Source organism: Psittacula echo (genome assembly GCF_963264785.1).
Source record: "Psittacula echo genome assembly, chromosome: 12".
In the NCBI taxonomy this organism is placed as follows: Eukaryota; Metazoa; Chordata; class Aves; order Psittaciformes; family Psittacidae; genus Psittacula; species Psittacula echo.
In genome coordinates this window covers 6,686,353-6,713,580 of record NC_137747.1, presented here as the reverse complement: position 1 = coordinate 6,713,580, position 27,228 = coordinate 6,686,353, and the positions used below count along the sequence as shown (strand labels likewise).

The 27,228-nt window shown below is 43.8% G+C and overlaps 3 protein-coding genes across 17 annotated transcripts in view; all 3 read right to left on the bottom strand.

Annotated features, from left to right (window-relative positions):
* The window catches only part of CPNE1 (copine 1), a 39,186-nt gene extending 26,134 nt beyond the window's left edge, over positions 1 to 13,052 (bottom strand). For 3 of the 8 annotated variants that reach the window (XR_013957842.1, XM_080627595.1, XM_080627601.1), the window contains exon 1: positions 5,267 to 5,401. Coding sequence is in view for 2 of the 8 variants with exons in the window: in XM_080627595.1 (XP_080483721.1) it covers positions 5,267 to 5,284 (18 nt within the window). In the remaining 6 variants the exon portion in view is untranslated. Of the gene's footprint in view, positions 1 to 5,266; positions 5,449 to 10,184; positions 10,268 to 12,615; positions 12,750 to 12,931 lie in introns of those variants that run through there. The other 5 variants (XM_080627599.1, XM_080627598.1, XM_080627596.1 and 2 more) reach the window with 5 other exon arrangements.
* On the bottom strand, positions 1,088 to 16,904 carry RBM12 (RNA binding motif protein 12). 7 transcript variants are annotated; one of them, XM_080627594.1, is made up of 4 exons: positions 12,616 to 12,748; positions 10,185 to 10,267; positions 7,548 to 7,617; positions 1,088 to 5,454 (listed from the first exon to the last, which is right to left on the bottom strand). In XM_080627594.1, exon 4 carries the CDS (start codon positions 5,430 to 5,432, stop codon positions 2,790 to 2,792), a length of 2,643 nt encoding a protein of 880 aa, XP_080483720.1. In that variant the 5' UTR covers positions 5,433 to 5,454; positions 7,548 to 7,617; positions 10,185 to 10,267; positions 12,616 to 12,748; the 3' UTR covers positions 1,088 to 2,789. The 7 variants fall into 7 exon arrangements, with proteins under 7 accessions (XP_080483720.1, XP_080483716.1, XP_080483717.1 ...); XM_080627590.1 differs by lacking the exons at positions 7,548 to 7,617; positions 12,616 to 12,748 and adding an exon at positions 16,873 to 16,904; XM_080627591.1 differs by lacking the exons at positions 7,548 to 7,617; positions 12,616 to 12,748 and adding an exon at positions 12,932 to 13,055 and having other exon boundaries at positions 10,185 to 10,235.
* Positions 5,322 to 27,228, bottom strand: NFS1 (NFS1 cysteine desulfurase). Of its 2 annotated transcripts, XM_080627612.1 has the most exons (14): positions 27,116 to 27,228; positions 26,930 to 26,997; positions 26,225 to 26,341; positions 25,552 to 25,635; positions 24,752 to 24,904; positions 23,657 to 23,750; positions 22,425 to 22,559; positions 20,893 to 21,050; positions 19,429 to 19,534; positions 19,184 to 19,265; positions 17,770 to 17,853; positions 17,552 to 17,641; positions 16,873 to 16,961; positions 5,322 to 5,454 (listed from the first exon to the last, which is right to left on the bottom strand). In XM_080627612.1, the coding sequence occupies exons 1-13, from the start codon at positions 27,198 to 27,200 to the stop codon at positions 16,898 to 16,900; spliced, it is 1,320 nt and encodes a 439-aa protein (XP_080483738.1). In that variant the 5' UTR covers positions 27,201 to 27,228; the 3' UTR covers positions 5,322 to 5,454; positions 16,873 to 16,897. The 2 variants fall into 2 exon arrangements, with proteins under 2 accessions (XP_080483738.1, XP_080483737.1); XM_080627611.1 differs by lacking the exon at positions 5,322 to 5,454 and having other exon boundaries at positions 15,276 to 16,961.

Genomic DNA, 27,228 nt, shown 5'->3' with positions numbered 1-27,228 from the left:
GAGAAGGGACCTCAGAGGTCCTACCCCTTATTTTTAATGCTGTCCACAAATACACACACACGTGAAGCAATTTTACCAAATCTGGCAGCGTAGTCTGTTACTGTAAGAGTATCCCTCATAATTTAGAACAACATGCAGCTTAAGGCTGCTTCTAACATGAAAGCCAGTTATTATTGAACACTTCCCATATTTGCAAGTAACACTTGATAGCGCCTACAATTTCCTATTCTCCAAGAGCCCACTCTCAAGGAAGAGGGGCTATTTACTTATTAATTTACTAAGAATTTATGCTGAAAAACCTGGAGCATCAACTGCTTGGCAAGATCAGCAGCCCCTTCCCCACCCCAGATCCCCCACGTAACTGTTCCATCCATGTCAATGTCCCAAACACCACTGGCTTTTTGTATTGCTTTGCGTATTTTTGTAGATGAGCATTTAAACATCTTAATTCAGAAAAAAATAACATAAAATAAAATCAAGAATTAGAAAATGAAAGATTTCCAAAACAAACCTGCACTTTCTGAAAGTCCTCAGGGACAGGCACACAAGCACGGTTCGCAGCATAAGCTGTGACTAACGCAAATCCTAATAACCCTGTATCCATTACCAAGAGGATCTAGACATGAAATCAAAAGACAGTTAACAGAGAACTGTGCATCTAACTCCAGACACCTGGAGTTTAATTACGTTTCACAACAAGGCAAGCATTGTTGTGATCCACTGGAACTTGAACACAGTTATCACCAGTTTCCGCCAGTCAACACACACCAAGATCTTAAATCAAGGCTGTGAACAATGAAGCCAAGTTTTCCTTTTCAGTAATTTTATTCTAATGTGAAACATGAAGAAACAAGCACCCAAGTAACTCCAATATAGTGTGAAACTTTAATAAAAGTTGTTTAAAAAAAAAAGAAAGAAACAAGGAGCAAAATTGGAAAGGTAAACTGAAAGGCTTGACTCCTAATCACATCCTTCTGCCATCAGCAAGGGCACTTTCAGACTTCCAAAAGGAAAATAAAATCAAGGAAACAAAGATCTGCTGTTGAAACATTACTCCCAAAGACTGTTGAAACGCGTAACATGAAGCTTCAGAGACAGACAGTTTTATTAACAGAAGGCTTAATTTTGAACAGTATATACAAATCACATGACTTTTCCAAAAGGTGGGACCACCTATGATCTGTCAAAACAAAATCACGCTAATGAATTACAGAAGCATCTGTGTAATGCGACCGCCTCTTTATTGAAGTACACCTTTATACAATCCTTCCACACATTCCTGTACTGGGAAATCCTCTCAGGATGCAGCGCTGCACAGGATTGCAAATCTCTCCTACACACCACATGAATAAAACTGTTGCCACTTGCACCTCTCAGTTTTGCCTGACCATACACTTCAGTGTTCCATGATATGCAACACCAAAAGGCACTGTTTTTCTTTGTCCAGGAAACAAAACAGTTTAAAGTTTACTATGTTTAAGTACAATGATTTGCAGGGAATAGCAGGATTTTTTCAGGCAATGTCCAAGTCTCAGAATTTATCATAAGCTAAGCAAGGATGAACCAAAAAAAGTCTACTTTTCACTTGTGCAATTACTTCCTTTTCAATTCGCTGGTTTTCCACGGAAGGTTTTACTGCACAGCAAAGAAAATGGCAACTCTTATACAGACTTTGAATACAACAGCACAACTTTATTGCAAAAATATATAGCAAACTCAGTATTTTCAAGTTTTGGAGAAAAATAAATTTTATCTCTGAATTCACCCATAGCAGTAATTCATGACAGAGTTGCTGAAGAGTTTCTTTCATATATGAACTAGTTTAACACTTTAGCTGGACTCCAATCTTCTACTAATAATCACCACTTTGGTTCTCTTAGCAGAGACTCTATGTAAGGAGTTCAAGAGACACATGAGAAATACAACATCAATATCCAACTAGTGTCAAAGATCCTATCCCAACTGATTCATGTAATCCTAACAAATCAAGCTACTTAAACAATAATGAGTATTTTTCAAGTTGTTACTTCTACTGCAAATGTTTTAAGTGTACTACAAAACTCATATGATGTTTGAGGTTAGCTATACTTGTGGCAAAAGTCTTATTCTGCACAGTTATAATTGCAATATATAAATAACTAAAGGTTATTCCACAAAGAACAGCTTGAATTTTACAGAACGATTCTGCTCATACTCATAGGAATTAGTTTGGTAGACACATCAGCAATGGGCATAATTCAACTGTTCATACAGTGAGAATCTTGGAAAAAAAGTAAAGATACATACACAAAACAATTAATCTGTGTACACTGAGAATTCATTCGGTTGCAGAGTAAAATCAGGACTTTAAACAAAGCTTTGACCTGTAAACAAAGCAAATTCAGCCAGCTTTTAACCAAATCTAGAAATAGCTATCTATTTTACAATGGCTTGCAAGAGCACCCACTGAAGAGCTTCACTGACTTCATCTATTTCCCTTATCCAAAACTATGTAAAACCAATCTAAACTCCTTGATAAGCACTGTGACCAGTAAAGGTTACCAAACTGCTATGGTGAATAAGAATCTGTCTGGCTTCTCCACAGACTTGTACAGGAAAATCCACTGCGCGTCTCTCCTCGCAGTGGCTCTTATGCAATGGTTAACCCAGTGCTCTGTCTTATCAAAACCAATCTGTTTTACAATTTAAACAATCCACAGGTTCTAGCCTGGAAATACTATAAAAACCAATCCGGATGCATTTATCACAGCACTATGAATATCTATTCTACAACTACTTCATATTAACAGTTACCCTAAAACAAGTTTTACTTTTCTGGAGCCTATAGGCCTGTCGTTTAAATCAACAACTGCTGCCATAGCTTCATCACGAGACTCAAATGCAACCATTGCTTCTCCAGTGGGCATGCCTTTTTCATTGTATTTTAAACACACTGAACCAGGGATCACTTGATAACCATAAAAGAAATCCAAAATTTCATCCACCGAAACAGTAAAGGGCATATTTTGCACTTTAATAACAGTTGGTCCTGGCTTCCCAGAGGCTGTTGCAAAACCAGGGGGTCCACCAACATGTATATTTCCTGGTCCAGGTCCAAACCCTGGAGGTCCACTTATATGTCCATGACCACTAGCAATCCCTGGAGGACCAGCACCAAAGGCAGGGGGTCCACTTACATTGCCAGGACCATTACCGAAAGCCTGAGGACCTCCTGAAAAACCTGCTGGTCCACTCAAATTGCCAGGGCCACCCGCAAAACCTGGGACCTCAACACCTGCACCAGGTAAACCGCCAGCTGCAACTGTAGGCATCCCTGGTCTAGAATCGGGAAAACCACCTACTCCAGGCGGAGGTAGAGGGGGACCAAATGAGCCAGACCCGCTGAAGTTACCAGGGAAATTAAACGGAGGACCATTGTTTGCATCTTTCGGATTTCCCCCCAAGAAAACATGCTCATCCCCACCAGAACCCTGTGCTCCTGGCACAGCCGCGTTTCCTTGGATCGGAATTTTCAGTAGCTTTTTCCCTTGAGATGGTGGGTTTCTCTCAATGTCTCTCATTTCTTCTAGAGTTATCAAACGCAAAACAACATCTCTTCCATTCAGTTTTTTACGGTGCAAACGTTCTGCCTTACGAGCATCATCTTCAGCTTTAAACTGAACCAGAGCTTGTCCTAAACCTTGCCCATTATTATCAACAAGAATCTGTACAGCATTTTCTTCTACTGCCAGTCCCTCTAGAAACTGAAGGATTTCCATTTTTGTTATGTTGTATGGAATATTAGATATATGCGCACACAGTTTTGGCGAGCCTGCATCTCCCTCAGCATTCATGAGGATTTCTCTCTGGTCATAGTTGTAGTTCTGCAATCTTTTACGAATCAAATCTATCTTTTCTAACATTGCCTTTTTAGTAATTGGATGAACTTGAATAAAGCGATTCCCTATGTACTGCTTATGATGACACAAAGCTGCTTTATAATCAGCTTCATTCCTGAATTCAACAAACCCCTCTCCGATCGCCTTTCCATTAGGTCCATAAGCAATATAAATGCTGTCCTCAACTATATCCAGCTTTTTAAAAAAATCTATCACATGTCTGTTCTCTGATTCAAAGGGAAGACCTTTCAGATAGACACAGAAACCCTGCTCATGGGGTGATCTTGACCGTGACCTTTTCTGTCCACTAGGAGATTTGGACCTAGAATGAGCCTGGGGAGGAGGTGGGTGGGACTGCCCAGAGGGACCCAAGGTTTGCTTGAAAGTTATGTGGCCTCCAGCAGCCACCCACTGTCTCTCTGTTGCAGGACTAACTTCAACATAGCGCTGAATCATCAGCATTCTGTTTCGCTTCAGTGCTTCAAATGTATCTTGAGGAGAAAAAAACTTAACTAGTCCATTTCCATTATTCCGACCTACATGATCCTTCAGCATATGGACCGCATCCACACGGAGCCCAAGGAAAAAGTCTTTCACATCAGCTTCTGTTGCAGAAAAGGGCATTCCATGAACACTGACATACAAATCATCTGGATTGATTGGAATTGGCTTGACACTACTTTGAGAATTCAGCTGGATAGGATTTACAGGATTCATGGGACCAATAAACAATGGATTCAAGCCGCTGTTCATATTCACTGCTGCTCCAGACCCATTCATTCCAGCAGGTAAAGGTGCTACGGGTGGAGGATTCATAGGAGGCATTCCTGACATGGGAGGCATAGGTGTCATTGGAGGTACAGGGGGCACAGGGGGTATTGGAGGAACCGGAGGAACAGGAGGCAGAGTGGGTACAGGAGGTGGAACAGGTATAGGGGGAATAGAAGGCATTGGTGGCAAAGATGGCATAGCTGGGATAGGAGGGATTGGTGGAGGAGGTACTGTGTTCATTGGGGATGCTGTGCTAGGTATAGTTGAGCTAAACGTTGGGCTACCAAAGGTACTCCCAAGATTTGGAGGTGCACTCCCCATACTGGCAGTAGAAAATGTGGGTATGTTTTTATTGCTTTCGTGCACAGTAGTAGCAGCAGTTACTACACTAGGAGAAGGATTATTAAAGTTAGGTACAGTAGTAGGCAAGTTAACCCTTCCACTCATTCCAGAACTAGGCGGGGGTCCCGATCTGCTAGCATTTGCTGGTGGCATATCTAGATTGGCAGTTTCGAAACGCCTACGACTGAGTTCTATCATGTTCTGCATTTCAGTTTTACTGCTCAGCAACAGCGTTACTTTCGACCCTTTAATTGTACCACCTGTGCGCATCATACCAAGCCTGGCATCTTCATCAGTGGCAAAAACGATGAAAGCCTCACCCAGTTCACCCCCTACAATATGCACGCCCCCATCAGGGATGGTCAATCCAGAGAAGAAGTGGCGAATGTCCATGGTCCCCGCCACAATCGGGAGACCTTGCAAGCGGATGACCACAGCCATGCTGCGCTGAAACAACACACACCTGCAGATGAGAAAAGGCAACGGCCATGTCAGACTACTGTTTATGACACCATGCAATTACCTACAGACACCACATTTCTTTACATACACCTAACAACATCTTGCAAAGATTAAGCATGTTCATACTCCAAGTTCCTTATTCACATTTACTTCATACAGATTGAAGTATTAAAACATTTACCAACATCATCAGTACATATTTTTTCACTAGGATTTCCAAAGTAACTGTTAAACTGAGACCCACAAGTGTCAGTAAAAAATCAAAACAAGAAAAAAACCTAAAACACCTAAGAAACATCAAAAATCAATAGATGAATATTTAATGGAACATAACCAAAATGAATATTTCAGCGAAGCAAATAAAATCAATTTACCACACACTGATATATATGGTATCCCCTGTACCTGGCAAAGTGACTGCAGAAAATTAAGCACACCTATGGGAAATGGAGTTCTCTCTGACTAGGAGAGGGATTTGATCTCCTCGCAGGTGAAGACAACTGAGAATACAACAGTGTGTTATTTACAAACAAAAACCTGTTATGGACAACCAGCAAGAGTGAGACTCTCCCGTCATCTGACAGGAGCCATCTGGATGATACTGATCTTCCATATTTCTCCTAGCAAAGGTAGGAGGTCCAGGTAAGCATGAAGCTATTAACAGTTATAAACTAGTCCCAGACATTTTGTGAGTATACAGACCTCACCTAAATTAGTATCTATGCATTTCCTAGCTTGATATTTGGCCTTTACAACTTTCAGAACAAGGCACTTTGTAATAGTTGCAGATGTTCTACATAGCATTACACCTTGTCTCAGGCACAAGGTAAATGGCTTTTACCTCTGCAGCTGAGGTTAGCTGAAGCATAAAATCAATGCTGAACATTAGATTACAATTACCTTGTGCACATTTTATTGAAGAGCCTGAGGTCATATCAGAAGTTCAACATAAACAGGAGAGTAGGCAATTTTCAATTACTCTTCACAAACTTCGAGTAAAGACTGAAAGTGTCATATTAATACTATCACAATTCACTAGTTCAGAAGCCAGCCTCTCATCCTAAACCATCAGCAGGTAGCACCTTGTTTAACCTGAGCCACTTCATCTCTGAAACTTATTGACTTCTCAAGTACAAGCAAGTTCAGTATCTGTGTGGAAACCTCCATGGCTCCCACTGGTCACATACAAAAGCTGTTAATTAAGCATTTGAAATCAAGGATTAACCAGATCATAGAATAATTTAGGTTGGAAAAGACCTTTAAGATCATGGAGCCCAACCAGACAATATAATGCAACACCAGCAGGCAGTGCACCAAAGACTTCTGGCCATATACCAGCTATGACCAAATACAATAAGCAACTGCCTCCCAACATTTTACATTCAGCTAAGTACTGTATTCCAGCACACAGTCAAATCTTGGCCTGGACGAAAGTCTTTTGCCTGACAACATCTGCCTGTCCAGGTCTTCCAATCACTTTAGGTAACATCTTGAATACATCCTTAAGTACTTGGTAAAGAAAGCCACTATCCAACAATTTAACCATGCCCATAAGGCTGAACTCAGTACTTGACAAAAAGAAGAGCAACAATACTATAGGAAAAAAAAGAAGCAATTTTTTCTTTTGAACTTCAGATTATTTAAATAGGTACTTAAGTATTTTGTTCTCTTGCCCAATAAACCAAAGCTAACCCCTTTCATACACTAATGAACTCAAACAACATACCAGGGTATTACAGGGCATTGGCCCACACCCAGCTGACTCCAGGAAAGCCAGAGGACCTTTCTCCCTCAAGGAAACAGCCGACAAGCCCATTGGCACAAAGTCAGCTCTGCTGCTCCAGCAGCTGCATACAACAATCTGATTCCTTACTATACCATCTTGAAAGAGAGACTGGAACTTGCAAGACGAACATGAGATGGTCTAAACAAAGTCTACCTGTACGTACCACTAAGAAACCCCCTAATCCCCCACCAAGGGAAGGCAGCAACAGAAAGAATATAAACTAAGCCTGAGGGATTACTTTTTTTTAAAGCAACTTTCCCATCTCCATGGCGAGGTAACAAAGCAACATCTTGGCATTCAACTCTTACAGTGACACATTTAACTTTATTCTCCAGTTCACTGCCCAACCATTTTCCAACAGCAAAATAAGTGGCCCATCTGAAAAGAAACAGGTCAGAGTAGGAACTATCACACTATGTACACATTTAAGAAAGCATGTAAGACTTACTGCACTGTCTTAAAACAGGATTTTCAAATGATTCGGTAGTTTTACTTTAAATGTGCCTGACATTGATGGCTATCTCTGAAACCAAATTCCAATGGAAATCCTGCCTACTTTAAAAGAGCCATCCTAAAGGGAATTGTAAAACTGAAGTTTACTACATGATGCTACAGGACTGCTTTTGAATTAGATTATCCTGACGCAAATAAATGGTATAAAAGCATCCCTGGTTTTGCACCTACGCTTTGAGAACTTAGATACTACTAATAGCAAATCCTGGTAGGAGGTTTGTATTTTCTCTATTGCCTGTTACACAAAGAAATGAGTTACAGAAATGTTTATGCATCAGGAGTTAAGATATTAGGTTTCTTGTGTTAAATGGGAGATATACTTGTAGTTATTTCCTTACTGACGCAAGTGTTGATGATCTGATTTTGTTGAACAAAGGCAACTCAAGAAGGTTTTTCAGCTCAGATATGCTGGTTTAGAACACCATACATTCTGTAGCAGAACTGATATCTACTGGAAAACTGCATTTACTAATGATTCCATGAATCTAGCCCAGAAGACAAATTAACAAATAAGGTCACAAAAGAATTCTTAAACAGTTCAAGCATCTGAACATTTATATAACTTGTATGATAATACAAGTGTTTCAATCTTGCACTAAATTCAAACTTTCGCTATAAATGCTACGAGATTATCCTGAAGTTTTCTTACCAAGTATCTTATTCAGATCTACTAAATCACTACTGACAAAAAAAAAACCCTAAACAGCTGCTTACACATGCAGTTGCTAGAGAAGCTAACTGCAATGACTTCAGCCCAACTAATTCCATGCATCATATTAAGCAAATTCTTGCTATTAAGCAAGAGCTAACAGTAGCATGGTATGAACGAAAAGAATTTTAAGGACTTCGCTCGTCATATATTTTGGGCAAAGAATATTTTGTCAACTCAAAACATAACTGCTTCAAGTTTTTCAGGATACTAATGCTTTAACATAGTATTAGTACCACTCCTATGATTTAAAGAAAACTCACAAGGACCAAAAGGAACAAATTTCACATTCCTAAACACTTACAAGTCTGCTTCTTTCCAAAACGCACTTAGGAGACAATAACCCACTCACTCAAACTTTCCAACTAGGGAAAAGCAAAGCCTGCTCAAATATTTCACCATTCATTTGTAAAGATCAACATACATGCAGAGGCAACATTAACTTCAGACACAGAATAGGCTACACGCCTGTTAAGTGTGCACTGAAGGCTTTTTGGAGGACTGTTAGAGGTGTTCTCTGCTTTTCCCCCTGTAAAAAAGAGATACTTTAAGGCAGAAGCAGGGTTTGTTGTCATTTTGTGTGTTTGGTACACCTTTAGAGAGACCAGAAGCACAAAATCCTAGAGTTGTACTATGGATAATCCATCCCCATTAGCAACCTGAGATCGAAACTGTAAAGAGCTGCCAACAATCAAGCTGATTCAACTCATCTGATGAACCTTAATCACATGATTATGTCTTGACAGCAACATCTGTAAAACCATCTTCCCAGGGAAGTGGTGGAATCATAATCCCTGGAAGTGTTCAAAAGCGTGCAGAGGAGGGTCCATAGTGATATGGCTTAGTGATGGACTTGGCAGTCCTGGGGTGAAGGTTGGACTTGGGTGATTTTAAAGATCTTTTCCAACCTGGTTGATTCTATGATTCTAAAACCACTGTGTTACACTGGAAAAACTTACATAAATGGAAGAAGTAGCATTGTCAACTTATCTGCTAGCCATTCAAATAAGAATAACTTGGCTATAAGCATAAATCGCTAAACACACCAGACTAGCTGTTTAAGATGTATGCATTGCCCAAGTTTAGAAGATTCAACCTAGCTCCTGGAGAGCATTCAAGTACGATATCCAGGCGGTACACGCATGCACATACACAATATGTTTGGCAATTCTTGGATGAAGATTAAGAACTGGAGCAAGACTGGTATTGTAGGAGGAATTTTAAGTATCCAGCCTGAGACTGTCTTGCAAAAGCCAGAACTGCAAACTACAGTTCTGCCTTTCTGGGTTTTGTTAAAGGCTAAAAATCAACCTTTTAGATTAAGATAGTCATCGCAGAGCTAATTTGAAACTATCCAAGCCCTTTAAATGCTGCAAAACCTAGTTAGAACCCATTGCACACATCTAAACTCCAATAGTTAGAAACATGCAGACTTGTGGCCTGCAGCAAAGTAGCTCTATTTTCCAACAGAGCAAAATCACTGGGAGAATGTTCCAGACTATCACATGCTGATGAAACAACAAAACATTAGTTTGGCAGAAAATTCTGTTTACGAGAACAACATTGCCAGAACCACCATCACCAGTGGGATTCAAAGAGACTAAGCTATAGATCATTTGACCCAAATGTTTTGACACCAATTCACAGATTCCAAAAGCTTCAAATATATCTTAAGATATACTTAATATGCATATAAAGAAGTCTTCAATTCAAAGGCTCTTACCTGCAAAGACAGATGTTTTTTTCTTAACAAGTAGCAGAAGCCAAGCCAATCCTGTGGGCAACCAATTAAAACCAACTTTTAGACTGCAATAAAGAATAAATGGAGGCAAAAATCAATGCAGGCAACACAACAGCAGGAACAGTCCACAAAGAACTGTATATACAGAAAGTTCAAACCTGCAACCACCACAAGGCACTGACTATTGAGCAACCACGAGACTGCATTTTCTAATACCTTATCCCTGTGTGACTTGTTGGCAACTGTACTGCAGTTTTTGTATGGCTTCACTACATGAACGTGCCTCCCACGAAGGATATAAAAAGAACCAGAAAGCATTCAAAGAATCTTTCAAATATTCCCGTCACCAAGAGTTGAACAAATCACTCTTTCAAAGGCAAAGAACAAGAATTCAATACTTGAAACCCCTGAAGCTTAACAAACTCTTATTCCATAAGGACATTCCTTCCTCCACCTGTGTATCTTCTTACTTGAACAAAGCAACATAAAATCCACCTCAGAAAATCTCCCTATAGCTGCACATGAGGAATCCTTCAAGAGTCACAAACTGGCGAAACTAAGCAACATTTTTCACAGCCACCTCTAGACAGCACACAGTATGAAATCCCCACAGAGGAACTGTATTTTCAGTTGTAATCTGTAATTTTATTACCCAAATGCTGAACAAATGCCCAATTTTTCCATCTCCATAGAAAAATTGTCTTCTTGGGTTTACAACTCAACAGAAGAGCCAAGCATTTTAAGTGGCAACAAGTGTATTTTATATCTAAAGAAGGGATGGGAAACTCTTGCTCTTTCATTGCTGAGTAAGCCACTTCATACTAAAACTGTGATTCTTCGGAAAACTATCCAGGAATGAATCACACCAAGAACAGATAACTGCCTCCTCCTCAAACAACACCCAAAAAGCGCCTTTTTCAGTTATAAGCATCATTACCAAAGTGAATTTAGAAGAAGAAGTACTACTAACCCATCCACAAACTCCCTAACCGAGGGAATTAAAACAAACACAGATATATACAGATCTTCCAGGACATGAAGAGCCAACTTACAAGTGAGAAAGATACAACTACACTCTCCATTTACGTTACAAAGGCAAATGCATTTAGGAAAAGACGAGGGGTTTTATTATTATTAGACCTTTAGGAGAAACAAGCAATCCTGTATCATAAGGATTCACCTATATACTTGCATATCTAGCAGTGCCAAACAGTAGCTTACCAAGCAGAATAGAATGTAATCATCTGAAAACAGTTTAATGCAAAACCACACCTGCTTCAAGATAAATCTTTCATGCACAAGGAGCTTTCCATTTTGAACAAAACCCCAAATCATTAGGTGTATTTCCAGTTACAGCAACCACAACATTGCATACGTTCCTCTTCACAACACTGAGAACAAGCTGAAGATTCGCAGTGGACTAAGACAACACGCTATAAAGTGAAACACAAACAAAACCAAGCACCGTTCTGCAGAAAAAGTGCAAACCTCCACTCTGCTGCGTTAATCTTTCCACCGAACACCATCTACATTTGTTTGCAACTCTCAATTCTCTCAACGTTAAAGAAAACCATCCACCACTCCTGAGATAAAGCCATCCTTTCAGTCAACCCGGTGCGCAAGAGCATATTAACTAAGAACAGGGACTACAGCACAGGTGCTCCCACACAACGCTGACACCGCAGCTCTGGGGCTTCGCGGGAGACTCTCCACAACACCCTTCCAGCTATACCGAAAGCACCACCATCCCCTGGACACAAACAGTCAACGGAACCACCTGAAGAGTCCACTAAGGGAAAACCTGCCGATTTTTCTACCTAACTCCAGCAGATTGAGGTAAGAAAATCACTAAGAAGAATGGGTAAGTTTAAAACCAACTATAACTAGAGCCAAGACTGTTTTGAAAGAAAGCTCACATAGGCTCCTGGTGTACTTCTGGGACCCATCTCAACACCAGTCTGGTGAGGTTTTGGAGACCTGGGCTCTTACAGAGCTGACTTTTTTTAGTGAATAAGAGCATTACGTTACTACAAGGCAACTCCACTGATATTTACAGGGCAACCCCGACGAGCGGAGGCAACGCCGCAGGCACCAGGAACCTTATCCCCGCAAACTGCGGAGCGTTTACCTCGCTTCGTCCCCCAGGGCTGGGCCAGGAGCAGCCACCAGCGCCCAGCCGAGCTCGCACTGTACAAGCCCCCCGGGACCGGCTCCACGCCCAAGGGCCGAGGCGCCAACAACGGGACCGCGCCACCGGGCGCGCAACTCCCGCGGCCCCGCCGCTCCCGGCCGGCGCGACCCCCGCACGGCCGCCGCCACAGCCCCCGCTCGGCCTCCGGCACCACCGCAAGGTCACTTGGCCGCCCCCGACAGCCGGGCCCTCGGCGCCTGCGCTCGGCCCGCACATACTCACCTGCCCGCGCAACCCCGCGGGGCTCGGGGCGCGGCCGGAGGGAAGGAGGAAGGGAGGAAAGGAGCGGACCGGGGCCGGCCCGGGCCCCTCGGCCTCAGCGCGCCGGGCCGCGGCGAGGCAAAAACGGCCCCGCTCGGCGCCCCAGGCCCGCAGCGCGGGAGACGCCGCCCGGCCCGGCCCTTTGTGCGCGGGGACGCGTGCCAGCCGCGCCGCGCCCGGCCTCCCTCCCCTCGCCTCGCCGCCACGCCGCGGGCCCGCAGCGCTGGGCAGGGCAGGCGGCGCGGCCCGGCCCGCCCGGGCGCCGCCGCGCTCTTACCGAGGGATCTGTACGGGAAAAAGGGTTAGAACGGAGCCGACCCACCCCGGGCCCCGCTGCGCGCCGAGCCCAGCGCCACCGACCGCGCAGCGACACAAAATGGCCGCCCCGATGCGGCGCCGCCAGCGGAGGGGCGGGAACGGCGCAGGGCGTGGCGGGCGGCGCACGCGCGGCCGTGGTCCCTCCCCTGAGGGGCGGTGCGGGAAGCGGCGGGGTCGCTGTGGTGAAGCGCCCCTCGCCCGCGGACGCCGCAGCCCGAGGCTGGGGAGAGCAGCGCTGGGTCTATGGGTAGGGTCCGCTGAGCTCCGTCTGGTGCAGCAGTAATGCGGAGACAGTGACACGTTGTATCGTGAAGTCAGTGATGGTGTAACTAAGGGGTGATTGCTGAGGAACAGCTGAAGAACAGACACCCCTCAGGAGATGCCGTCGCTGGGCTTCAGTGGACACAGGTTCTGCACCCAGTGCCCATTTTCAAAGGAAAAAACTGCTGCAAAATCTGCTGCAAGAAACAAAATGAATCATCCCCTCACACTGCGAACACTTCGGCGAATCTGGGAGTTCAGCAATTCAGTTTAGTTGTTCTTCACCACTTAACAGAACCCTGGGCCAAACTGATGAGTGTGCTGTCCTGAGGTGAGAGGATCAGGCCCAGGGGTGCTCTGCACCACAATAACCCCCACTCCACAATTTGTTTCCTTTTATATCCCCTCTTTCTACTCCCAAATTCTCCTCCTTTATCACTATCATCCCCTTCCAATAAACTGTCCACACTTGTTGATTTTCTCCCTCATCCAGCTACCCTGCAGTAGGATAACAAAAGGGCAGCCCTGAAGTATCCCAGGCCATAAGAAACCTGAGGCTTTTCAGCTTCTGTGCAATGTGAAAAACTACTTTTTGTTGCTGAAACAAAGTCTGGTGGAGACATTTGTGACACTTATCGTGAGGGCCAGCCAAAAATATATACGACCAAGCTACATAATCTTCAGTAGTACTCTAGACCATGTCTGTACTGATGCCATGAAGGCGCACTGGAGAGCAAGTCCCAATGCCTTGCACAGCTGCTGCAGACCAGCTCACGTTCCCACACCTCAAATGTTCTGGTCTGTGCCGCAGCTCACCTGGAGCAAAGTCTGGAACAGATGCCTGTGACACAGACTATTCCACAGGTCTCCAACTGTCTTCACAGCCATACCCAAGTCTTCATGGGGAGAAGATGGACAGAAGCAGATCTGTTGTAGAGTGGGTGCAAGGGAACAGAATCTTGGGCTAGTATTAGGAGCATGACAAGTGACAAAGGGTACTGAAGAGGAGCTGGCAGCATGATGGACCCAGGTACCAGTAACAGGAGGAAAAGTGGCTCTGGAAACACTGGCAGGCAGGAGGTTACAGGACAGGAATCATTGGTAACCATATCCAATACGCTCCCTTATAACATGTATTTGGTGGAAGGTAGGCAGAAGAGAATAGTGTTAGAAAGGAATGGTATTTGCCTTTCTTAGGTACTAGGAAACTACTGAGAGCAAGCTAATTTATCCATCTCCTTCACCCAAAACAAAACTGAAGGGTGTCAGGGTATCCAATTACAGGAAAAAAACACTGAGAACATTGTAAAGTTTCACCTGTATTTTTAAAGTTTCTGTCTATAAAGGGCTTCATCTACTCAGTTTTCCTGGCCTGTAGCAGACCCCCACTGTAATGTCCCCTGTCCTGCCCTTTAATATTGACCCATAAGCTCTTGGTTGGCTCCTCATCCATATCCAGGTGGAAGAGGGTGACACCAACTCCTCATCTCCCCAGCCTGTCCTTCCTGGAGAGCCTGAGTCCTTCTATCCCAGAACTGCAGTCATGGGGAGCCATCCTACCAGGTCTTTGTGACTCTGTAATGTTGTAGCCCTGCAGGCATGTGCATGTCTAACTCTTCTTGTTCACTCCCCATACAACTAAGTGAGGCCTCAAAGAAGCCAGCTTGTGGCTGGAGTGGCTGGAATTTCTTTATGTTGCTCTTCAGGTGCTCTCCTGCTGACATGTGACTGCTCTAAAAGCTTTAGGCATCTCCTGCTGGCACCAGCATCAAACTGGTAGGTGTGGGATGGATTCATGTTCCCCTCCTCTGTGAACTTTCCCATACAAAACCCCTTAACAGCATTCAGTGATGTGCAGCTCCATGTTCAACCTTGGCATTACTTCTGTCTGTTAATGGGGAAAGTATCTCCACTATAAATTCTTCCTCATCATTATTAACAGTGTGAATGAGTTTCCCCAACCTTTACACATAGAATTTGTACTTTAAATCTTACAACAGTTCAGCCAGAAGGTGGATTCAAAAAGAGTGAAAGTAGCCAAGTTTAAGTCTTATCTATAATTTTATCATCCATGAAACACAAAGAACAACTTCATATAGTTCTAAAACATACTGGGAAAACATTATCACATTCTTAATCCAGAAAATATGTAAAGCCCAGGAATAAACCAGCACCCAGACACCACCTCTAAAGCCTATTTACGCATATGGCAGTTTAAAAAATGTTGTGATGAAATATAAGGTGCCAGCCCTACAATACTGGAACTGCTAAAGCTAGTAATTTCAAACAGAACAACTGAGGATTAGCTCTGCATTACAACCAGCCAGTCAGTCCTTGGTAACAAAGAAAGCACAAGCTTCTGTAACACAATCCACCTTGTGAGACTTCAGCTTTTACATCACATGGTTTATCCTCGAGGTAGATGCCATCCAGAACTGAAGACGTACTGTCTGTATTACATTCAGCAGCTAATACAGCATCCATCAGTCAACAAAACCAACTGAAAGCTGTCTGCTCATGCAACTGAAACAAAGGCACTTTGCAATACAGGGTTAAGTTTCCTACTGGAAAGACCAACAAAGGTAAGAAAGGAGAAACACTGACAGGAATTAATCTCATCAAACCCTGTTTAACAGACACTTTCCCCACTATCTGCAGGGAACGGATTCCCATGGAAGTCTGCAGTCAGACAGAAGTACAGTCTGTTACACAGAGTAAATTCCAGACAAAACATACAGCCTCCACCAGGCAGGACTCCCTGAAGTGACAGAAGCCAACAGCCCATCGGCAAACTGTGAGTGACAGCAAAGGATCATGAGGGGAGGGGAAAACACACAACAGAAAAACCCAGACTGCATTAAGACATTGCACTTCATCTGCTCTGCCCACCACCACTACCACTCATGTTCCAACTGAACTAGTGCTGCAACTGAAGCTGACATATTCTGCCTATCCCCCTCCTGCAGTCATTCCAGTTTTCTTTGCTTACTGAGAAGAAAACTGCATGGAAAAACACAATGGAGGGGATAGCAAAGTGCATCATCATTGCACCATAAACTCTGTAACACAGAGGATGTTTAGGATTAATGCACACTAGTGTGAACAAGCATTACAAATACTCTGGTTAAGAAAAAAAATGTTCTTATCTGCACATACAACTTAACTGAGAAGGCACATAGCCACACTGAGGCATCTTCTTCCTCTAGAAATGCTGAGCTGATTCCCACCTGAGGATCTCTCACCATACAACACATCTGAGCAGCACAAAGGCAGCGGCTGCTGCAGGATACCCTCCTCAAGCAGAAGGAATAGGCAGCCTGGCTGCAGGGGAACAGCTACACGAGAGCTCCTCTCACCAGGACTCCACTTGCCCACAAATAACACACTGATTTCATTTTCTTATCAGAAAATGCATCAACAAATTAATTCTGCTTTAGCATAAATTTCTGCATGTCAGTATAAATGCAGTGGGTGTTAAATCATCCTGCCTGTCTCCGGGATAAAGACTAATTTCCATTTTTGGCTTCTTGGACTCTGTGATCAGAAAGGGTCATTTTCTAGACAAATTGCAAGTGTCAAAAATCAGAAGTGCTGCATAATTTGCTCAAGAATGCACAGAAAACACATTTTAATCCACACCTAGTCCACAGATAGCGATGTTTTCTCAGTGCTGAGTCCATTTAATACTTTTGAGGTCAATTCCATCCTGCACCATTTCCCAGAGAGGGCTGTAAAGAAAGGAGAAAAATGAGGGTTCAAACACACAGGACAACATCAACAACAAGAATCAAACAGACAATTTCATCAGCTACACAAGAAGCCAGTAGGTACCCATCTACCTGCCTTCCTCTTCTGGAGGTCAGTGAGCTTCAGGTGATCAGCCCTCAACTGTGTCCTCCACCCAAAATACAAGAGAATGCCCTGCTTGCTCCCACTTTAGGCATTAAGTACTGATGTCTCAAAGACTGAGCCCTCTCATTTGACACTGTCCAGATGAGTCAGGAGTCTTCCACTTTCACCAAAATAAAACAACTTATGGATACATAAACTCAGTAATACCATCTGTGGCTTAGAAACTTCCAGGTACTGCCTTAAGTGCCTGCCCTACTTGCATTCTTTCTCTGACAAAGGCGGGATCTGGGAGAAAGTTTGTGTCCTTATTTGTCACTACTGTTAATATCAGTCCTCTTCCTACTCTGCTTGCTTACAGAGAGACACCACCAGATTTTTGAGGTAAACAATTACTTTCAACTAAATCCAACTCTTAAATGACGACCACACTGAAGAAGTCTTCACATTCAGTAAGATGGCAGCTCACCTCATTTCCCTCAGCCTCTTAACATGCTGTATGCACTTCTGCACTGTGTAATCCACCTCCTCCTCTGTAGTGAAGCGACCAATGCCAAATCTAAACCAAAAGAAAACCGTCAAGGACTAGAACTATGCGCCTAAGGAGGGGTGGAACAAATCCACCACCTACTTTTAGGCAGAAAAAAAAAAACATTCGGAAGCATTAGGAAAGACCACTCCACACACCTTATAGATGAGTGAGCCAAGTCCTCATCTGCTCCGATTGCCCGCAAAACATAGGAAGGCTCCAGAGAAGCTGATGTACAAGCACTGGGGAAAGGGAAGGCACTGTCAAGCTTCTGTTCACATGCAGATGCCACACTGAAGTAACACTTCCCTAACCTCCTCCAAGAACGAACAGGTCACTTACAGACATTTCATGCTACTAAGACTTTTTACAACAACCTGTATTGGCTTCCCCAGCCTCTTGGAAACCACCCTGAATACAAGCAAGAAGAGTGGTATTTCTGCTGCTGAAGAGAAAGAAGAAATGGGAGGTTATTAGAGGTGAATGAGTTTTATAGATTAGGAGCATGAGATAACCGGTAACAAGAGAGAACACAGATAAAAGAGTAAGAATAAACACAACACCAAGCCGAATCAGTGGGAAAGCAGACTAAGAGGTGGCTGAAGAGAAAGCCGTATAAAAAAGACAAAGGAGCCAAGGCAGAACTAGCCAGAGAAGAAAACAAACAGCCAGAACATTCAAAAAGTTAAAAAAAGCCTTTACAAGTTGCTGTTTGGCAGCAGAACAAATAAAGGAAAAAGAGTGCACAGAGGAATCCAGAGCAAGATGATCCAGTTATTGTTCGCAGCAGAGAGAACTTCCATCTCGAGCAGTAGGCAAAACTGGTTCCATGTTGTTACTCAATTTTCACAGGCTTCAACACGCAGCAAAAAGCAGTGTCTCAGAGAGACTTTCAAATTACAGAAGTGCTCAGCTTCAGAGAGAGTCATGTGCAGACTTGTTCTTCCCATTCACAGTGCCAGCGTACTGTGAATCAAGATCTGCTGACCACTTTGTTCTCATAGGTGAAGGAAGGAAGGCATCTTTACACTCATTAACTGCACCAGAGGCATCAAGCTTGTCTTAGAAATGTTATTCATTGCTCCTGTAGAGTCAACAGAGCTCCATAAAGTGTATTCAATTTTCTCTCTACTTTTGCATTAAACACAGGCCATATGAGCTAATTTAGTTCCAGTATTTGTCTGGGCAATTACAATCTGCCACTGGTGTGAAATCCCACTGAAGGACAGAAACTGCTCAAATGCTGGCAGCCTTTAGAATGAGTGAGTCACTGGCAGTTACATGTCAAGGCTATCACAGGCAATCAGTCTACAAGGCTGGCAGGTAGAAATTTCTAGATTGTTTTTCCTGGTTTGGGGGTCTTTTTTGTTCAGTTTTTAATTTTAGGGTGAGTAAATCTGACCTTCATTCAAAATGTGGCATTTAAACATCTCAGAATGAAATCCATGCCAGGCTGACTCAGTAACCCAACACACAGATACAGGGCACAGAGACCACTCCTTAGTTTGTACCTCCCTCAGCAGATGTCATTTTCTCTCCAAAATTCAACTGCTGCCCACACATTCCACCTACCTTCCTGAAGAGAGAGCCACGTCTTTCAGAGCCATCAGCAGACTCTCCCCTTCCACATATGCAAAAGATAAATTGATGCATCCTACAAATAAATGAAACAGAAAATAAAACTTCCACCAGCTGAAACTGAGGGTAAATCCTACATCTCAAGGCAACACTTGCACAGTGTGTAGCTAAAGTGCACTACTGAGTCATGGCCACTAACACAGACAGTTCTAATGGGCTCAGGACTCTGCTCACATTACCTGGGTAGCGATGCTCTTTGTCTCCATTCATAACCACATCAGGAATTTCATTCATTATTTTTGTAACCAGTCGTTCTGCCAGCTGTGAGGTTCGCTTATGGTCATACTATAAAGAAACCAGAAAAGAGACCAGAATAAATACAGAGCACAGTTTGACCTTGCTGGAACTGCTTTGCGTCATCAGTTGTGTGCAGGTGAAGCAGCTGGGTTTGGCTAAAGCAGGGAAAGAACACATCTGAAAAAGAAACCATCAAGCTTTGCCTGCTCTAGTGATTATTCTAACAGAGAATTACCACTTTGGTCCTTGCTAGCTCAGCCTCCAAAAATATCCATAACCATTCAGAAAGATCTGTATGTACAAGCTGCCAAATTGGCTTCCATAAAAGAACCGAGTGCTTTGTGTTTAAAGACGAGTCAGGTAATGCGTAAGATGACGCATTTTGCAACATAAAAGGGTATCTATTGTGGTAAGTGCCCCTTATTTCCTTCAGAGCTCTCAAACTGTACCACATAAAGACATGGTTTTGCAAATGACTCTAAACTGTGCTTTTACAACACAATCTACACAGCAAGAACTGCCCACACGCAGTGTCTTGTTCTAGACTGGAACATGATGTCCCTCACCATACGCTACTGCTTCTGGAGCGCATCAGCTCTGATGCAGACACACACATGCAATTCATGATTGTTTACACGCTTGAAAAAGCTTTAGTCTCAAATATTACTTGATTTAGAAATGCCAATCTCTGCTGGGCAAGGAAGAGAATCCAGATGTGAGGCTTGTGCAGCCTCTAACACAGCTTCCATAACCGCCCAGCTCATACAGCAGACTTCTGCCTCTCTCCCAGGAAGAAGCTTGATCCTGTACATACAGACATCTGACCTATGCATCCCACTGGCACTATATTAAAGGATTCTTACATTCCAGCTGTAAGGAATGTGTTGGTGCCCACAAACAGATAAAACAGCACACAGGGGATTAGATACCAGACCGAGCAAATAAACTGTTCAAGCTAGGAGAAAAATAATTCTTAGTTGAAAAGCTGCAGAAAACTTGAACTTACATACATTGACTAGGTACAATAATGGGCTAGGAAGTCTAATTTTCTTCCAATATACATTACATAAACATGATTGATTCCATTTCAGAGATGCTGCTAATAAATGTGCGCAGAAGGGAGAGCTGAGTACAAGCACTTAAACCTGTATTTCACTGAAACTGTCAATGGTAAATCTGTTGCAGAAAAACAATATTCAAGCCACTTCAAAAAAGAAACTGAAGAAAGCTGAAAATCACCTTCCAGCTGCCCAAAACATCCTTGAACATCTCAAAACATTTACTCAATGTTAAACACAAGAATCCAGTTTAACTCAGGCACATGGACACAAAAAGACTGAAGGAATCTAAGACTTATCTGGCCACTTTATGTTCTTTTCTGGAATCCAGGACAATCTCCCACATACCTCCATCTCCTGCTGTGCCACCTCACACGCTGCACCCAGGCCCACTGCTAAAGGGGTGGGCACTGTCCCAGATCTCAATCCTCTCTCCTGGCCTCCCCCACTCTGCAGGGGCTCCAGCCTAACACGTGGTCGGCGACGAACATAGATAGCACCAACCCCTGGAAAATGAGGAAAGCTGGCTTAGTATATATCCAGTTCTGAAACGATGAAAAGGGATTCCAAGGCTTGGAAACATTCCTTATTTCCACAGAAAACACACATTTGGACACCTCACTGGAGAGAAAGGTAATGAACACTCTAGGAAGTGGTGTCTGTTCCAACCGTTCATGTTCCTCCTCACTCAGGCTCCCAGCCATGGGAGAAGCCCAGTTTCTCCCAGTGTGCTTCGGCCACCTAAGGACTAAATACTTCCCTTCCCTCTCACAATTCCTGTGCTGAAATGAAGTTCACCTCTTTGCACTGAAGTTTTTAAGCGCAGATATCTCATTCACTGATGTTCATTTACTGACTTCCAGCTGAAAGCTCTAGAACTCCTTTCTCTGGATTACCAAGCCAGCACCAGTCCCAGGAGTCCTCTCCCTTTCTTCTCTTTAGGGAGACTCATCAGTAGCACCAGTTTCCAATGGGCAGATCAGATGAACCAGATTTGACAGCCAGGCAGTGTCCTTCTTTCATTTCCTCACCTAAAAACTTGATTTTCATGCCTTCACGTGCCTTGGCTTATCCTAACAGGTGACTCACCACAAGAAGAATGGCTGCAACTTCTGGTCATAATAAGTTATGAAATGTCTGTCACCTGCCCAAAATTACTGGTTGAAACCTCAGTCCTCGCCCAGAGACACGTCTTTAGCTCTCAGAGCTCACACAGAAAAATACAACATATTGAAAAAATAGTCATTTTGCCTTTTGTTTCTGAATAGCACATTATATATATATATATAAATACAGCAAACCTGACTTCCGCCTTTCTACATCCAGTTTTACAAACTGAATGAACCATGCCAATTGCTAAACTTTTACTGTTTGGGAGTCAGCTAGAAAATCCATAGCCAGATTTTAAACTCCATTCTGCAAAGATGCATAAATGGAGTTGAGGAGAAGCCACTGGAAGTAGAAGGCAACCAAAAATCACTACAAATTTAAACTTTCCAGTTACCTTTTAACCTTCTCGTTGCAAGCTGCAGTTGGGCCGAAACTTTGCCCTAAAACCTAGTTATTTCAACTGCTTCAGCATCAATGCTGCTTTGCATCAAGCAGATGACTCCTGAAGAGCCACAACTCCTAACGCTGCCACCATTATAAAACAGTGTCTCTCTCTTTGGCGAAGCCACCTCACAACCCGTCAGCACTGAAGATCCACTTACTGCAGCTCTGTGTCTGGCAGCAGTGCTTGAACTACTCCAAAGGCAGTCCAATAGTTTTCTACAGTTTAAGTAACAGTCACTATGACAGACAGGTTTGACTTCATACTTTGTGTGGTCACCTTAAGGTAGGCATGAAACAAGTCTTTAGAAAAGCATTTTAGTAAGTACCTTTGGGCCCATAAATTTTATGGCCACTGATGCTCATCAGATCAATTTTCATGCTGTTGACATCCATAGGAATTTTACCAATTGCTTGTGCAGCATCTGTGTGGAAGAACACCTTACGCTCGCGGCAGATCTCACCTGTAACACAGCCACAAGAGCAAAACCACTCACATTATCTCATCTAATTGTGATGATTCCAATGATTCCAACTATGAACCAGTTTACAGCAGGGACCAGTTCTGAGGTGACAAGGAAAGAAATGGGTGCTGCTGTGTTTCTTTTACAGAGAAGCATCTAAAGCTATGTAGGAGCTACTCTAGCTGATGCCTAGCTGGTTTAAGCAGGTCAGCAGGTAAGAGGTCCCAGTCTTGGCCTATTAGACCTGCGATCAAGATGTTGTGGTTCCTGTGGGAACCAGAGCTTGACACCAAATATCTCTGGCATTGAAGAGTGGGACAACACTAATGGCCTTAACAACATAAGCACAAGAGGAAAATCAGCTGCACAACAGGATCAGATGCCTGCCACAGGCTGGAAAAGCAGCACCCTCCAGAATGATGCTGTATAAATGCCAGGGCAGAGACAATGCCTGGAAACTCCCTAAAAACTCAAACATCTTACAAAAGGACATCTTGAATACAAAAGGGCAGGAAGAGATGTGTTTTGTCACTGTCATGGTGTTATCAAGGAATCACTGTGACCTGCTTTGCCAGACTGCTCTGAGGTCCCGTCTCTCCACGTGCCCACTCAGAGCCTGGCTCACCTTCTCCTTGTTCCAGAAACCTGGCTCTTCAGCAGCCTTTTAGCCTCCAAACCAATTGTTCATGACTGTATATGGCAATACTGGGGGGAGAAAGGGTGTCACCATCCCTTCCCACCCCAAATACTCCACGTTTCTCCTCTTAAACTCTACAAGTGTTCAGTAACTTGTATGTCAGGTCCATTTGGCCAGTTATCCTAGGCAATAATTTCATCCATCATCCAATTAAAAATGAAACACAAAACACTGCAGCTGATCTGTGCTACAAAGCTGCAATTGCTGTAATGCTCCGTGTAAAAGAACCAAGTTTCATCTTCATTTCCCTTTTAAAGTAAGTTTTTATTCGGGACAGCATTATTATTTATTCCTTAACTATACTACATCTTTTGCATCAGCAGCACTTGGCTATGAAAATATTAAGTAAAATGAAGCAGAAGTGACACTCTTTGGACTCTGGAAGCCACAGTGTACTTACCAATGTCCTGAACTGGCTGCTTTACTCCTATTTCATTATTCACAGTCATTACAGAAACCAAACTTGTATCTGGCTGGAATGCAGCCTCCAAATCCTGGGGAAATATTCAAACAGAAGTTGTGACTAAGAGCAAAGCAAGATGCCTGTGCACACCTTCAACTTGCCAGCAAATCCTACCCACCAGCCCCCTACCAAACCCCTGGGTTCTGACAAACAGTCCTGGCAAGAGGATCCATGTGAATGTCAAATTCCTGTAGGAAGAGGAGTGTGATCAACTGCATATCCTAATCCTGGTATGCACCATGCCACTGGACTCCATTAAATCAAGTCAGAACAGGCTTTTGCTGTGTCTCATACATTCCTCTGAACTTTATGAATTAACCACCCACAAAACAGCTTAAACCACATATAAACGAAGTGAGGTTGGCTATAAGGGAACTGCCCTACATACAAGAAAGCATCATGCAAAGAAAAGAGTCTGCCAAAGTTCCCAGCAAACATGACTAACACTTCTGCACCTGCAGGCCTGATCCCTCAGCCCACCACATACACACACCATCTCTCCAAGCCAGATGACAAGGCCAGAAATAAAACTGATGCTGTCTTGTATTGTAGGACACAAATGACAAAATAAGCATATACAACTTCTAAATCCCAGGGCTGAGGCATGTACACCCTGAAGGGGCAATGCACAGACTGCAATCTGAAGGGAGTATTGTAAATTGCTGTCTCTAATGCCTTGAGTAGCTCAGGTCATGAAATTTCACCACTAAACCCGTGTATCAAAGCCAGCTCTATCCTAGCCATGTACTGGGCTCTCCACAGGGTATGCAGCAGCTCCACCTGCATGGGTATGGATGACAGCGGGTGAATGGTGGGATGAGAGATGGATGTTTTTAGCTGAGGGAAAGTCTAGAGCACCAGACAAAACAGAAGATCCTTCTGCAGCTGTGATGATTTGACTGTGACTCTCATTCTACCTGGTGATATTTATCATCCTTTCCTCTTGAACATTAAGAGGATACAAGGTCCTCCTGAGCATCAATACGAAGCAAGCCCTCCACTATTTCCACTTTCTGTCACTAAACAACTCACCTTCAAATCTATGAGCCCATTTTTTTTAACAGGCAGATATGTGACCCGAAAACCTTCTGTCTCCAGGGAGCGGCAGGAATCCAGCACACACTTGTGCTCTGTTTGAGTAGTGATGATGTGCTTTTTTCTGGATTTATAGAATCTTGCAACACCCTGTCAGGCACAACCCACAAACAAGAGATTTGTCATTCATCACTGAAGAAACAACGTTTACACACCAGGATCAGAAACAAGACATTACTATTTAGACACAATTAATTTGGATCTTCCCTCTTGGCCCCAAAGTCATGAATCTAAAAAGTACTGATGTGTAATTCACACTGTATTTCCATCAGCACTCGTTTTCCAAAGCATCTCTTTTCAAATAGCCTCTGAAAGTGTTCACTGAGAGAAGACACTATTAACAGCTATACTTTATAAAAACATCTGCAATGGAGTCACATGCAATGACGCACATGCCAACCGTTAAAACACTGCCCAGTCTTAGTCAGAAACAAGTTTGTAATCAGCATCTCTGCTGTATTTCATGATAAAGATTCTAACCACTTAAGCAGAAGGGTTATATTTGATACCTGCAAGATAAACATTAATATTAGACTTTGTACTCAAAACCATCTCCTGGGAACCAAAACATCCCAGTATTCCCTCCACGCATGCAGCCGACTAACACAAGCAGTAAGGCCAGGAATGCAAATATTTGCTAACTAACCCAAGATATTAACATTTCAGTTGCTGAAAGCTGTGTACAGTTCTTAACATAATTTTAACATAATGAATAACCATCAGTGTAAACCTTTTACCTTAATTGCCATGTTATTTGCTTCTGTTGCACCACTGGTAAATATAATTTCCCTTGAATCAGCTCCTACTAAATCTGCAACTTGCTGTTTGAAAGACAAATTTGATTTGTTAAGACAAAACAGAGTGAATTCACTGTAGCAAAACACATGCAAAATGTTCTCAAGAACATTCCCCTTAAGCCTCGAAAGGATCACAGCTGGTATCTAATGAAGTTGTGCTACAGGTACAATGGTCTAAATAGCTGCATTAATACAAAATACATAAGGGTCACCAGCAGTAGTGGTTTTAAGCATTAGGCTGCCGTAAAAGAACATGAAAGTTAAGTAGACAAAACCCCAGGATGTGTTACTTTCAAAACAATAAACAAAATCCCATACCTAAGATAAGGAGAATGATACAAAATGGAGTTATCCCAATGACTGCAGCACTTTGTGACCTCAGGGAGCCAAAAATCCTGCAGCACCTTTGCCTGAAATATGTTTTTTGCCATTTCAGTTCCTCTAATCTGTTTTTTCTTGCAATAAATCTGCTATCGCAGAGCTATGTGAGGAGGCGGCTGCTAAACCAGCCCACAGAGAGCTACCTGCAACAGTTCATCATTGCTCTTGGTTTTCCTTCAACACTGAATTTCCTCACCAGCAGAAAAACCACTGCAGAGAGCCAGAGACTCACCTTCCTCGCCTTCTCCATGGCAGCTTCACTCTCCCAGCCATAGGCATGTGTCCTGGAGTGCGGGTTGCCATAGTACGCTGTCAGGTATGGGAGCATCCTGTCCAGGACCCTGGGATCCTGCAGGACACACACCACCCAGCCTTGGACACGGAGAAGGGAAAGCATCCCCTCCACACACCCTGCCTCAGGACTGATGCTCCTGCAGTGTTTAGCTCAGGCCAGATCTCGACCATGTGAGGTTATTACACATTATATGCAACACAGCCTCCAGCAAAGCCAACTGTCTGGCAATTACGTTCTGTGCCCTCCAATTGCATCAAGACAATCACAGAAGAACAAGGTTTTCTGAGCATACGGAATCATGGACTGGTTTGTGTTGGAAGGGACTTTAAAGCTCATTCAGTTCCAACCCCTGCCACAGGCAGGGACGCCTTCCACTAGAGCAGTTTGCTCCAAGCCCCGTCCAACCCGGCCTTTCCTCTGAGCAGGAGAAATACAAGGTCTTAAAAAGCCACGGGAAGTTACTCAGGTATTTTGGTTACGTTCGGTTCTCGCTGCCCCTCAAAGCAATCTCCATCCCCGCAGGCATCAATTGCGGCTATCGCTACTCCCGCAGAGCAGGAGCGGAGGTGCGGGACCCTGGCCAAGGTAAAAGCCCTTCTGGGGTCGGGAGGAGACGGCGGCACACCGAGACCTGGCTCTTACCAGCGGGGTGGTGGCCTGAACGTCCATGTAGAGCGGCCGCAGGGCACTGCTTCCATCGCCGCTTTTCCCTGAGGGAAAGGAAGGAAGGAGCCGTCAGGTACCCGCGGCACTGGCAGCACGGAGCTCTGCTGGGCAGGCCCGTCCGCGCACCAAGCCCCGCCGCTGTCTCTCCCCCCGCGGCCTTACCCGGTGCCGGCTCCACCGCGGCCCCTGAGATCCACCGGACACCGAGAGCCGCCCGCGGGGCCGCCCGAAGCCGCCACAGCATCATGGCGGCGTCACTGCGCTGAGCCGCTGCC